The sequence below is a fragment of the Ornithodoros turicata genome, chromosome 2 (assembly GCF_037126465.1).
Source record: "Ornithodoros turicata isolate Travis chromosome 2, ASM3712646v1, whole genome shotgun sequence".
Classification (NCBI taxonomy): domain Eukaryota; kingdom Metazoa; phylum Arthropoda; class Arachnida; order Ixodida; family Argasidae; genus Ornithodoros; species Ornithodoros turicata.
Genome location: NC_088202.1, coordinates 136,086,810 through 136,100,539, shown reverse-complemented (window position 1 = coordinate 136,100,539; position 13,730 = coordinate 136,086,810). Strand labels below are relative to the sequence as shown.

The window sequence follows — 13,730 nt, the reverse complement described above, 5'->3', positions numbered from 1 at the left end:
GCTGCAGGAGGGAGAGTAGTCTCACCATGCTTTTCAAAACTGGACGATGGTACGAGAAGTAGGATATGGACTTCAGGAATCCCACGCTGATGTTGCGCGTGTAAGTATATTGCGAAGAGCTGTACCCGTCGTCATCCGTGTCGCGCAATCGATGTTGAACGTGACCTTCATGGAATTGACGCAGTGTCTCTCATGCATTATGTCTACATTGAAGTCGCCACATATAGGACTATCGATATGTCGGCGGCGGCGTCCGCATGGAGAAGCGGATCAGGACTGTTGCTGGGGAACGAAGGAGATAATGCTTGAAACAAGAGCATTCCGATGTCATGCGACGACGAGCCGGGATGTTTATGTAGACGGAGCCGAGGACGAACAGCAGCGTAGGGTCGACTGTTATTTCTGCAAGACGACACTCGCCAGTGCACCACGTGTGTTTGTAGACTGCCGATGTCGTTTGCAGACGCGTAAACTCTTGCCCTACGTATGCGTATAAGCGACTCCAGTGTCTCGTGCGCGGATGGTATTTTATAACGTTTTAAAATCTTCGCTATTTTAGCGACGCCCAACTGAACGCTCTCTGGTGGGCAAAACTGATCCACAGAACGACCATTGCGGCGTCGCTCACGATCATAGTTGTCTCGCGGCGTACAGCCACAGATTAAGCGACGCCCATTTTTTTAAACTGGTATCCCGATTTATTAGACGTATTCACGTCAAAATGGGCCGGAGAATCACGGCGAAAACTTTGAAAGAAAAATGGGAGACATTGATGTCAACCTCATAGTAGAAATGAATCGTTTTATTTTTGTCATCGAGAAGGAAAGTGGACTTCCAACTGGAAACAGTTTTTAAACGTACTTTACTTATACAAGTTGGCGTTGCGTCAGAAACAGGAATCAGCAACATCATTATACAAGAACAGCCTTCAGGAGATATATCCGAGTCTTTGCATTCGCATCAGAACTTTCTGACCACAGCAGTTGTTGTCGCTGGTGCTGAAAGCAGCTTCAGGAGAATGAAAAGTGATCAAGAAGTTCGTGCGTTGAACCATGGCAGAATTCATGCTTCCTACGCTTGCAGCTATCTCAATCGAAAACAAGATTACCAGGTCTCTGAACTATATTGCGTATTGATTAACCAGTTTGAAAAGAACAAGTCTCCAGAGAAGCGCTTTGCGTGAATATGGAACACGTGTGCACTGGTCTATCACATCCGCAGACCGATCATCGTCAACATCGTGGCAGCAACGCCTAAAAGCAACGAGCGCCAAAGGCATCGCCATCGAGATCATCGGACATCGTCGACGACTAAACATTAGTATTATTACGACTATTATTATTCAAAAAATATTCCATGAACTCATAACCTGGCACTTCACCACCCAAAAGTCTTAATAAAGCTTCGTCTTGTCTTTCAACTAGCCTGCTGATTTGTTCCCTCATTCTCAACGTCGCGTCTGGATCGTCGGATACGTCATCTCGGACAGGCGGAGGACGGCAGCAACGTGACGTAAACATTGTTCCCCGCACCGTGTGTCCGAGATTTCCGGCGCACGTCAAAGGAATCCCAGGTGGTCGAAATTATCTGCACGTGCAGCATGTCTGCACACTATAAGAGACAAAACTTACGTGTAACGTCACGACACCATTACTATTATTATCATCTCGAGCCAGCTCGCGGGGCTGAGTGGTTGGGACGCGGGCCGTGTGACGTCGAGACTGGGAGGTTTCCGGATTCGAATCCCTGTGCCGGCTTGGTTTTTTTCTTGGGTGTTCTTCAGATACTGTCAGATACATATCGGAACAGTTTCCTTAGAAGTTGGCCCTCGACGCACATTCCCCTCAGAGCTCTTTCACTAGCACCACCACGTACGTCATCTCGGCCACCACTTTTACGACCAGCGGGATCACGTTGTCATTCCTGCTTATGTATTACAACCTGAGATTTTGTTCAAGTTGGCCACAGGGCAGCAGCTTATGCAGAATCGCACATACACCCGCTGCAAAAAATGAGAGGAGGCGCACTATCGCCTATACGTGAGAACAAGTTTGTGTCTCAATGGAGACATACGACTAAAGCAGAAATACCAAAGGCCCTCCTCTAGGGTTTACACAGGAAATAACGGGCTTCGCATGTCGCCAAGCATATGGGGGTGCTGCGCGGATATGCGGATCGGATGTGCACACTGCACGTTGAGCACATTACGCGTAAAGTAAAACGTGTAATTTTGCATCTACCTAATCGTGTTGTTAAATTTTCCTTACCCCTCGAACCTTTGATAACGGCTATGTACGGGTACCGACGCCTTCGCTACAGGTTCGCTACATTGGAGACCAAGAAGAAGAAGAAGAAGAAGATCGAGGAATGCTACAGTCCAAAATGAATGGAATCTCCCCTTTCTACTTGGTGCCGCTCGCCCTTTATATCCTGATGCAGCTTGGCAGATGGCACGGAGGACATTGCCAGCCCACACCAGATCTGTACACGTCTACCCGTGAACAGACGCAACTGCTGCATACTGAACGCATGGTAATTAAAGCTCTGCAGGCGTACATCACGCTGGAGGAAGAACGTCTCTCCCGCTTCGAGCGATATTCTGCGCATCTTTTGCGCGACTTAGAGGGCTGCAAGATACTATTGCACAATCTGTACGGCGGATTTAGATCCGAAATATCGAGTCGCAACGTGAACAACTTGACCGTCACCGTTTCAGGTAGCGTATTTCCGACAAGAACCGACCTAGAAGGCGCCGCAATAGGGCTGTGTCGGCTGCAGAAAATCTACCATCTGAATGCATCCAGCCTAATGGAGTTGAGGTCACCCCTCTTGCCCCCACCAACTTCAAATGAGATGACTGAGATAGCGTACATGTGCTTGATAAAGGACTATAAGACCCCCATTGACTGGGTGGAGGAAGCAATGAAAGTAGCCAGAAACAGCAGCAGTGCAAGACGTGGCTTTAACGACATCATGGCACTTTCATTGCTCAACAGAAAGCAAATATCTTCTGCTATGGCCTTTGCCAGACAAGTTATTCGGTATCCACCGGAGAGTGTCAACGTATCGGCTGTCTTCCGCCAATGGAAGAAAAAGCCCAGACCTAAAAAGGACCCGCCTGAGCCAGTTTCACCTATGGAGATGGATGTGGACTATTTTGCCAACTTTTGTTTAGAACGGGGAGGTTTGAAACCCAGAAGAAGATCAAAACTGACATGCAGAATGACAACTGGCAGTGGTAACCCAGCGATGCTTCTTCAACCAGTGAAAACTGAGGTGCTGTCTGCCGATCCCATTGTACTCTTATACCATGATCTCTTAAGAAGGGAAGAGTGCGAATTGATGTGCGATGTCACGAAGAACAAGCTAAGTCGTACAACTACAGACACACTACCAACATATCGAGTGGGAAAGGCAAGCATCTGCAATTAACTAAGTTTGCTAGGATAGCATGGTGTAGCAAGACGTACCACTAGAACCTAGTCCTTCAGGCACGTCTTCTCTCTCTCTCTCTCTTATTTTGTTTTGTTTGTGGTTAGTACTTTGGTCGGCAGAAGTCGTGCTTCGGGTAGGTTGTAGGAAAATTGGCAAAATTAACATAGCCCACAAATTTACGGCACGGTGGGGGGGGGGGACGTAAAACAGAGTGCGAACGCCGTGAAGATGGTAGCAGCAATATAGAGTTCTCTTTCTTCTATAGTTGAAGGGTAGTCGCTAAAAGTTTCACGTTGTATGTGAACTGCGATTTCAGCCCGCGATAAAGAACCTTCAGTTGAGAACAAATCTTCCATCTCTTTAAAGTCCACCGCAATGCTAAGGCTTACATTGAGCAATGGTAACGGAAATTGGTAACAGTACGACCCATTTATTCAAATATTGGCTGACACGATTATGGGAATGCGGGGCAAGATGTGACAGAAATTTGCAAAAGTGGATATGGATTTTTAATTTTTATAGTTTTAATTTTAGTTGAACAACACTAGCCACAGGCACATTCTCAGATGTCTAGAGCTTCCGATCTGTAAATCACAAAGGACGTAGCCGGTTCTAAAATAAACACGGAACAAGAAATTCGAAAACGCAAATTGTCTTATCTTGCCTGCCCCTACCCTCGGGCCAAGACGAGACATCACGTGGGGCAAGATGAGACACGCCGTGGTAAAGAACCATACAAATTAGTTTTTGCAATCCAAGCGCCTACTTGAGCCCCCTGGAGCTCACCGCCCACATAATGTGCAATACACCCATACCGAACCCGGTGCTATTTCCCTCTACCGTCCTTCGCAAACCAGGCACCGCCGGTCCGATGTGTCACTGGTCGCTCGCTTTTGAGCACGCTTTTGCGTTGCTCGAAATATCCGAGGAAACAGAAAAAAATTCTCGAAAATCCTAGGCAATATGCAGAAAAAGGAGCCTCTGAGGAACAAGAATAAAGTCTCCTCATAGCTGACTTATCAGTTCGTAATTAACGTTAAATTTAAATAGCACTAAATTTATTTCATGCACTAAATTTCATTAACTTGTCGCGTCTTGCCTTATGCATATCATCGCACGCATTAATTTTTTTGTACAACACCGGACAACCAAGAATGCCCATATTCTGCATATATCTAGATGAATGAATAAAGAAATTGGATATGCACGTACATTGGCAGAATAAGCCTGCGACACGCTGCTGCACAGCTGAAAAAGAAAAAACAAAGACAACAAAAAATCGCGCCTTTTTTTTGGATCTTCACATTCCAGGCAGAAGTAACTTATTTTTTTTCTCTTGAACACAAACACCTGTCCGGAATATTCTCACATGCAATCGAGCAACGGCGTCGAGCAAGAAATGTCACATCTTGCCCGGTGTCTCATCTTGTCCACCTTACCCTAAGTCTCTGTGCCCAATGCCCAGTGCTCGCTCCCTGCTGGCTTCGAGTGCTCAGCGAGCATATCATTTCACAAATTTAAAAGTTATTAGGTTCCAAATGCTGAAAACTGAACCAGCACCTGAGTGCTGAATGTTTCAGACCTGCAAAGGATCTGATGTATGCTGGACATTTTGTGGGTGAGATGCATTATTTTTTCTTCGTTTTCTGTATTCAAGCGTAGCTTAATCTTGGACAATTGAACATGCGCAGCTGTTGTGGTCTTCGACGGTGACAACACAGTCGCCGCGAGGATATCACGACGTATCTCATCTGTTATGGAACTTAGTATTAACTATGCGGAAGCACTATCCACCTCTATCCACCTTTGACTATCACTAACTATCACCAACTGTTACAAACTAACACTAACTACGCAGCCACAACAGCGGCGCAAGCCTTGTTACTGCCTAGGTCTTCCCTGTACGAGTGCGCATGCGCAGCACGCGGGTGTGGGAGGAGGAAGAGAGGAGAGAGGTTTTCAGACCTTCACAGGTCCATCGGACGGTCACGATTTTCCAGCTTCGCGGTTCTAATGCTACTGTATTAAAATATTAGGTTCTCATATTACACGCTAACGCTGTATGCTAAATGCATCAAGCCTGCAAAAAGCCCACCTGGAGCTTGGTGGGTATGATGCATGGCTTTTTCATAGTTTCGTGAATCCACGCGTAACCTAATCTTGTACTATTGAACCTGTGCAGTTGCTTTGGCTCGACGACGCTGACAACGCGGTCGCTGCGAGGATATCACGACGTATATCAGCTGTTACGGGACTGAGTATTAATAATGCAGAACCACTTCAGATAGTCAACTACGGACTGGGCGGTCACTACAAACCCCACAACGACAACCGGACTCCAGGACTCACACCGGACAACTGCACATTGCAAAATGGCTTCCGCGTAGCAACAGCTCTCCTCTATCTGTCAGACGTGGCAGCCGGTGGCTCCACGGTTTTCCCGAAATTAGACATCGTAGTCAGGCCTAAAGCTGGTCTGGCTCTCTTCTGGTTCAATATGAAGACTCCGGGAGAAAGTGAGACGGATTACGTCCAGACATGGAGCGAGACGCGCACCAGAGATATGAGGACGTTACATGGCTCCTGTCCCGTCTTGAGAGGCTCCAAATGGATTGCTACGAAATGGCTCCGAGAAAGCGGACAGTACAAAGTTAACTACCAATTGCCTCTACGTGGGTAGCGTCGTTTAGAATATGGTTCTATGCCAAAACTGACGTGTCGTTGAATTCTGCTGCGTGACTTTTTTTTTCTCGTTATTTCTTTTCTCACTCAACTGATTCAGGATCGGATTGAATCGGAAGTGAACTGAACGGATACGTTGTTGTTGCGCGCGAAATTCGAGTGTTGTCTTGTATGTCCTGTCCCGTCTTCAAAGGCTCCAAATGGATTGCTACGAAATGGTTCCGAGAACGCGAACAATCCAAAGTTAACTACCAATTACCCCTACATGAGTAATGTCGTTTGGGTTTCAACTGTCCCAAGGAAATTTCTAACAACACCTTCGCTGCGCATACAATTCGCTTGGTCCTGTATTATGTGTTCGCTCTGTTATGCACAGTGTTATGTTGTGTTTTTATTGTGACTTTGTGTCGGGACGTTTATATCTGTTTAACGAGCTATAATTTTCATTGGTCGAAGGAACGACCTTCGTGTTCGCTGGAACGCTTGTAATGGAAAACAAAAATAAATAAACAGCTCCATCTATAGTCAGCGACTCCACCGTACATGAGGCAACGAAATAAGTAACATGTAATAACATGTAATTCACACACACACACACACACAAAGGCAATGAATGTCAACGTCGGAAAGATCATGCATAATCGTTCATGTGCTTTTGAGCAGCCGCAAAATGGAAACGGTACAATCCTAACCGTAACAGCAACGGAAAACATCATTGTTTACTGACACTGGTTTTGGTGAGGAACGATCTGGTGGCACATGACCAAACAAAACAGCACATCCCATTGTTCGTGGGTAATGATGCAAGAGTGGCCACCATACGAATGAATATACCTTACATTAACCGCAGTTAAACAGGGCAAAAAAAAAACCGTCGTTACTTAGAACTGAAGTTACGTCATGAAAGATGGCATTTGCCGAAAACTCAGCGGAAGCCGTGGCAAGAATGGAACCCACACCCCTCGTATTGCTGATCGGGTGTGATAGTGCCAGTTACACTACGCCGACATCACGCTCTCGTCAACATACGAATGCCTTGTGCAGGAACATGCAGACTCATATTCGCGCTCCCCCATTCTCTTGCATTTTTCTTCCGTGCGTGCTCGCATTCACACAGAGACGAACAGACCGATGCTGGCGGCGTCTACCGCCAACTGCCGTCTTCCAGATCATTGACTGGGCGTTCGCGAGGCTGAAATGTGCTGACGCAACTGTTGTTCGTCCAGCCGCAACAATTTATATACGAAAGTCCTAGTCTATAGCACCGAATCCGTTTTCTGCTATCTCAGCTTTGTTCCAGGTTTTCTGGTAGACTTTCCAGGGGTCGACGCCACAGTTATCCTTGAAGTGAAACCAGGATGCCTTACTAAATCCCTGCCTCAGCTTCTTTCTCCTGTCCTCTTCATCTGTACGCATATCTTTACACGTGTGTATGAAGAGCGTAGGAAGTTCTAGATAGTTACAGAAATTCATTAATTTCAAATTAATTACTTTCTCATTACGGATGTTCTTTGATGTGTGAGATAGCAGATATTCTTTAAAAAAATCGCCAAACGGGCAAGTACGTTCGAATATCCATCGCTAAATTATGCTATTTAGATGAGCCGATACAGAAGCAACAACAGCTTTATTTTGAGATGGAGAGTGGGGAGGTTCATCGCCAGAGATACAGAAGCATGCACGTCCCAAGCAATGGGAAAACAAACGCCCCTTCCAGGTGCGAGGGCTAGGTGCTTTGGAGCCACGGAGCTGACTGGAATAAAGGGCTCATCTGCTGCTCAGGTGAACCACATTGCGACCCAGAGCAGCTGCCGGAAGCGAAAGTCTTGTCTGTTCGTGGTCTCCGGGTTTGCATAGTTCATTTGCGTAGCAAAATTTGGCGTACGTATTTCGTCGCATGGCACATTTCGCGTTGCCGAGACAGCTGGGGGCTTAATCGCATGTCCACCTCACGAGCTAACGAAAGCAACGGCTATCGTTAAAACTCGCGCGAGACGGGTTTCACGGGGCATATTTCGTGCTCGCTTCGTCAACGGGACAGTGGCGTAATCTCTGACCACAACTTCGACGGAACATACTCGGCTGCATACCGAAATGGGGGAAGGTACAGAACCTGAGCGATGCGCGCGGCCCTTCTCATCCTCTTCTCCGTCCTTAACACGGCAAGCGAAGCAGGAGGCTACCGAATAGAACAAACGTAACGACGATATCCCCAGGCGCAATCGCATTTCTTCGTCAAGCGATGTCGTTAAACTGTCGGTGTCCTTACGGCCGTGCACGTGCCCGTCACTTCACTTCTTCAGTTTTTCGACTATTCTTTGGAAGGCAGCAAGCATGCCGTCGTCGCGTGGTTCTCGCAGTGCTCGAACAATGCCCAGCAATACGAGGTTATGGCATATGGCCCAGCAATACGAGGTTATGGTTTTTCGACATAGTCACCCTTAACTTCGATGCACTTTTGACACCTTTCAACCAGCATTCTTATACCCTTGAAAAAATAGTCCGAAGTTTTGTCCGCAAAATGCTGGAAAACTACCTCTTGCACCTCACTATCGTTTTGAAATCTCCGTCTTCTGAGATCCCTCTTCAAGTTTGAGAACAGGAAGTAGTCACTCGGTGCCAAGTCTGGACTGTAGGGTGGGTGGTGGATTTCTTCGAAGCCGCACTCCTTCAGTGCAGCCTTGGCAACAGAAGCCGTGTGGACAGGGGCATTGTCCTGGAGCAACCGGACACCTCGACTCAACCTGCCGCGCCCCTTTTCCTTGATGGCGTCTCGCAGTCGGTGCAGGAGTGAAGCATAATAAGTCGCGTTGATGGTGGTGTTCCTCTCTTTGAAGTCGATGAGGAGGATCCCGTGACAATCCCAAAATATTGTTGCCATGATCTTTTTGTGGATTGTGTGACCTTGGCTTTTCTTGGGGGTGCTTCTCCTGGTTTGCGCCATTCCATCGACTCCTTTTTCGAAAGGGGATCATAGTAGAGCACCATAGTCTCATCCCCTGTGACAATTGACTTCAATATTTCTTCTTCGTTCTCTTGACAGAGCTCCAAAAACTCTTTGGCACAGACGACGCGCTGTTGCTTTTGAAATGACGAGAGAAGTCGTGGCACGCATCTCGCACTGACCTTTTTCATGTGAAGGCGCTCGCCGATTATGCGAAAAACGGTTGTTTCGGAAAGCTCCAGCCTTTCTGAGATTTCCTTCACCTTCAGACGCCTGTCGCTCAGCACTTCCTCCTCGACAAGAGACACATTTTCTTGTGTCACCACTTCCACTGGACGATCACTGGATCATCTTCAATGGACTCTAGCCCAAGTCGAAACTGCTTAGCCCAGTCTTTTACCGTTGTGTACGACGGAGAGACTTCTGTACACGTTGTCCAGTCGCGCTTTAATTTCTTTAGGCGAAAGTCCCTCTTTTGTCAATAATTTTATCACAGCGCGGTACTCGATTTTTTCCATTTTAACTGAAGAGTGCACCCTGGCTGTTTGAGATGCCGCTCTCCAACCGACAAAAGCATGGAGAGGGTTGAGGGTGGTGCTCCGGTCCTCCAACAGATGGCGCCACGCGTCCTTAATCGCATTTTCAAATTCGCGCGCATTTTCTACCTCGGGCCGGAAACTTATGGAACCACCAAAGAATTATAAAATTCTGTGGACTAGAACTTTTTTATATGCACTTCAACAACCCCATCTGATTCACTTTTAGCGTAGTGGAAACACGGGACTGCTAAGCCTAACGGAGTCGAAACTTGCCATCTTGCAAGAAGTAGGGTCGTTGAATTGGGCTAAATCGCCCCCTCAGTTTAGTGAGGTTAGTCTAGGTTAGGTTCTACAGATTGGCAGGCCCCCCCATGGCACGCACTATGCGGTGCGGGCGTCGAGGTTGTGCCTCTGGTTAGATCAGAAGATCCTCAGTAAAGATGGCGGATCGCCCTCCAGAAACGGGCGATAAAATTAAATTGTTATACGTTTCACGCAATATACGAGGGTCATTCCTGTTTAATTTCGTTACTAACTAGCTCCTCTTTCACGTAAAAGCGTTTGATTTTTGTTTCTATTATTTTTTCTTTAAAAAAAAGCCTGTGGTCCCGATACGGAACTACATCCGTAATATATTCCGAGGAGCATTTTCGTCCACCATGTACTGACTGGGAAGACTTAGCAGCCAGGCTGAATGCTGTTGGAGGTGCCGTGAAAACCGTGCCGGCGAAAGCGGCCCCACATTTTCCGAAGCCATGTATTATACCAGTATCTGTTCTCCATTAAATCCTCCCACGTTGCTTCCGGCGTGGCGAGTAATCTGCAGGAGCTTCCCTCTACGTTTTACACCTGCACATTGCGAATATGAGTTTGTGGGTATGTTTATTGTGTGCGTTCGTCTCCAGGCATTTTCTTTCTCCCTTTCCTTCTCGCGGTAGTTGATGTTATTAAAGCACTTGTCGCTCAATGTTATTTTGATCAAATTTTGTTACGAGCTAGATCATGAAAGTGCCACTCTTATATAAAGCGCTGAAATAAATCGAATATACCAGTGTTCCAAGACTAGACCCCGGGTTTGAAAATACACATTCAAGGGGATATATGTTTATACCATTAGGTGCAAATAATATACCTTCAGGGGGTATAAAATTACTTTTATACCTGGGACAAGCGCCCTGGGACAAGCTGTTTATATATACCTAAGAGGTATAAAATTTTCTAACAGTGTAGTACGTGGGCTGCTCTTTTTGACAGGCGGAATAGCTTCCTAAAATCTATTTCATCTAACTGAAATCCATCTTAAAGGTTACGGCTGCGTGGTTCACGGTTCGCAGATTCCATTATCTTCCAGGCAAAGAAACCTTCCGCCATTTTCTTGTTCTCTGTGGGCGCATGCAACGTTAACGTCTTTTCACTTGGGTTACCCTCTCGTATAATACCGATCACGGTATGTAGTTTGCCTAAGCCAAAGATTGCGCCACTCTGAACGAAAACGAGGAAGTTCCGTCATGCGTCACACGTAGCAAATCACGGGCCCGCTAGGCCCGCTGTGACAGCCTCGTTTCCTCGTTATGCGTGCAACTTCCTTATCATTTTTCGTGTCGGTAAGCTAACCATTCCTTATGTCGGTTCGTTTCGCTCGCGCAGCGATAAAGCACACTAATAAGTTCGCGGCACAAAACCTCATATGTGGCACACTCTTGTGTGTATTGGTTCAGTCGTCGAGACTTTTCGTGAGGTCATGGACCACAGCGTCCCAGTCCCACAGTCCTCCAGTTCATCTGCCCTCTCTGCCGTCCCCTTCTCATCATGTCTTCAATTATTGCGCAACATCATCATCTTCTGAGGCGTTTCTTTCCGTTAAAGGGTACTTCAAATCGCCTCCTACTCCAATTTTTTCTCCCTTCTTGAGGCCACCACCACACCAGGAGCAGCGATAAAGCGTGAGAAACCCGCTGCTGATATGATGGCAATGTAGTGACATCGTCAGGTTCACCGTCGCTAAGCTAACGTGAGTTTGCCTATATCTCCGAGCGTACGTGACAAAAAGTAGACGAATGAGTTATGAATGGGTATGATGCTGCCCGTAACCCGTAAGAAGCACCAGAAACTGAGAAACACGCTACTATGTCCACGTCCTATGGCACACAGCGTTCAAGATTGTTCAAATGCGCGCGAAAAGAACGTAACGTTAGGTTTGCCTTACAAAATGTCATTTTAATCGGAAAGGCCTGTAGCGGGCCGTGGACAACAACGAAGGTGGCCACGCGCCTGGAGCACCAGCTTCAGTTCCACCGGCGCGGCCATGGAGATAGGCCACCGTCATCGCCTCTCCGTGGCGTACCATCACCGTCGGTCGGGGCTCATGTAGAGGAACTCCACCTCCTCTACATGTGGTGACCCGAAGACGGCCACGCGCCGCAAGACGGACAACAACGAAGATGGTCACGCGCCTGGAGTACCAGCTTCAGGCCCGCTCTACATGCATATACGCTATTTTGTAGCCGTTTAGTTGCCTGATTGACTGGTTGGTGGCACGTTATTACCGGTATGACGGTGAAAGGGGTGAAATCGTGCGTCATGGGCAGACTTCAAGGAGAACTTTTCCGACGTTTGTCTTACAGCGATCTAAGGAAACCCCGTGGAGAAAACCCATACAGCATAGCTGGCACTCGAACTTGCGTCGTGGCATCGGAAGTGATCATCTTAGCTACTAAGCCTCGGGTGATTTCTTGAAGCGTAATCTAGCTTAATCTTAACTTAACTCAGCGGATGTTGGTGTAAGAATTTGAAATGAACGAAAAAACAAGTACAGAAAGAATGGACGAAAGAGGGAGGGGAAAGACGATGGTGATACAGAAGGGGTGTGCAATCCTTTTTGCTCTTGGATTTGGGTAGTTCAAGAGAGATGTCCACCACAGGAAACATGTGAGTATCCCTCGCTAGCCTCCATTAGGATGCTCCCTGTAACACGGTAACTGGGTAGGATGATCGGCGAAGTTGTGGCGCGTTGGTGCACTACATTTCTGAGAGTGCAAAAGAAGCGCGTCCACTTCTTCCTTCGCCACGTGCACGGAGAACGTCACAATGTCGTCTGCTTGAACTACTTGAACCGATTGTCGCAGACGATTTCTCACACGGACTCTCTGTCCAGTGGGCGCGTTAAGTTGGTGCTCCGGAAAAGTTCCCTCTTTCAGGGGATCACTTAACACCTCCAAAGTGACTTCCGGTGCACGTTCCCGGGTACACCATGCGCGCCCCTTGTCTCATGCCAGAGAAAAGCGGTTCACACCAAGGCTACATTCCACTGAGAGCCCCGGAAAGGACGGTCGGGAACCTGCTTGACGCGCACAGTGGCAGCCGGCTGATGGCGGGTCGTCTCCATAGCAACGACAGTCAAAAGGACCATCGTGATGGGTGGACTCTTAACGACTACGTCACCACCACGACCACCCTGGTTTAAGCGACCGAGCTTCGCTTACTGTAGGTGGCGTTGCTCTGACAGAGCCACCAACAGCTGCCGGCTGGTGTCTGTTTTCTTACATCCCAGCATCAGGGGACGCGCCAGCATTGCGATGCACCGATAACTAACGTCTCGTAAACGGCAGAATAGCCGCACCAAGAAAACAAAGAAACTGTGTCGGCGGAGTAAATTGATGCTCCCTCGCGTCACATGCAGCCACAGCGAAACAACGAACTATATTCGAGCCAGGCACATTATAACAAAGACTCGCGTATGGGCGACGCCGAAATACCCTGTTGCACAAACGCGGTTGTGAAGATTCTAAGTGATGAAAGTAAAACATAGACACCAGGCGCATGAGCTGCTTCAGCGGGAAGTGCGCTGGAAAGCTTTGTGCGAATTTTTCGAAAACCTGATACGTGAATGTAGATTAATCCTGGCGGAGCGCAAGCAGAATGCTTTTTTGTCTCGGTTTTCGACGTGCTGTTCTTGCCTGGCGTCTCTCTGTAAGCGCTGGTGTGGTTCATGATAGGGCTATTGTGTAGCTGTCTTTTTAGTGCGTGTCAATAGAAAGGTTCCGTGCATAAAGGTGTCAGTGTACGGGAGGTTGTGTAGACAGGCTTGGTCGTATTGAAACAGTTGAGAATAAGAAAAGCTTTGCTCGTCG

General features: G+C 47.5%; 1 protein-coding gene across 1 annotated transcript; it reads left to right on the top strand.

Moving 5' to 3' along the window:
• The first annotated feature begins 2,376 nt into the window (after positions 1 to 2,376).
• Positions 2,377 to 6,641, top strand: LOC135384113 (prolyl 4-hydroxylase subunit alpha-1-like). Its single transcript, XM_064613334.1, has 2 exons — positions 2,377 to 3,414; positions 5,618 to 6,641. The coding sequence occupies exons 1-2, from the start codon at positions 2,383 to 2,385 to the stop codon at positions 6,113 to 6,115; spliced, it is 1,530 nt and encodes a 509-aa protein (XP_064469404.1). The 5' UTR covers positions 2,377 to 2,382; the 3' UTR covers positions 6,116 to 6,641.
• The last annotated feature ends 7,089 nt before the right edge of the window (positions 6,642 to 13,730 follow it).

Coding starts and splice junctions, on each gene's coding strand:
- LOC135384113 (XM_064613334.1), top strand. CDS start 2,383: ATGAATGGAATCTCCCCTTTCTACTTGGTGCCGCTCGCCCTTTATATC. Junction 3,415..5,617: donor CAACATATCGAGTGGGAAAG/GCAAGCATCTGC, acceptor GAACCTGTGCAG/TTGCTTTGGCTCGACGACGC.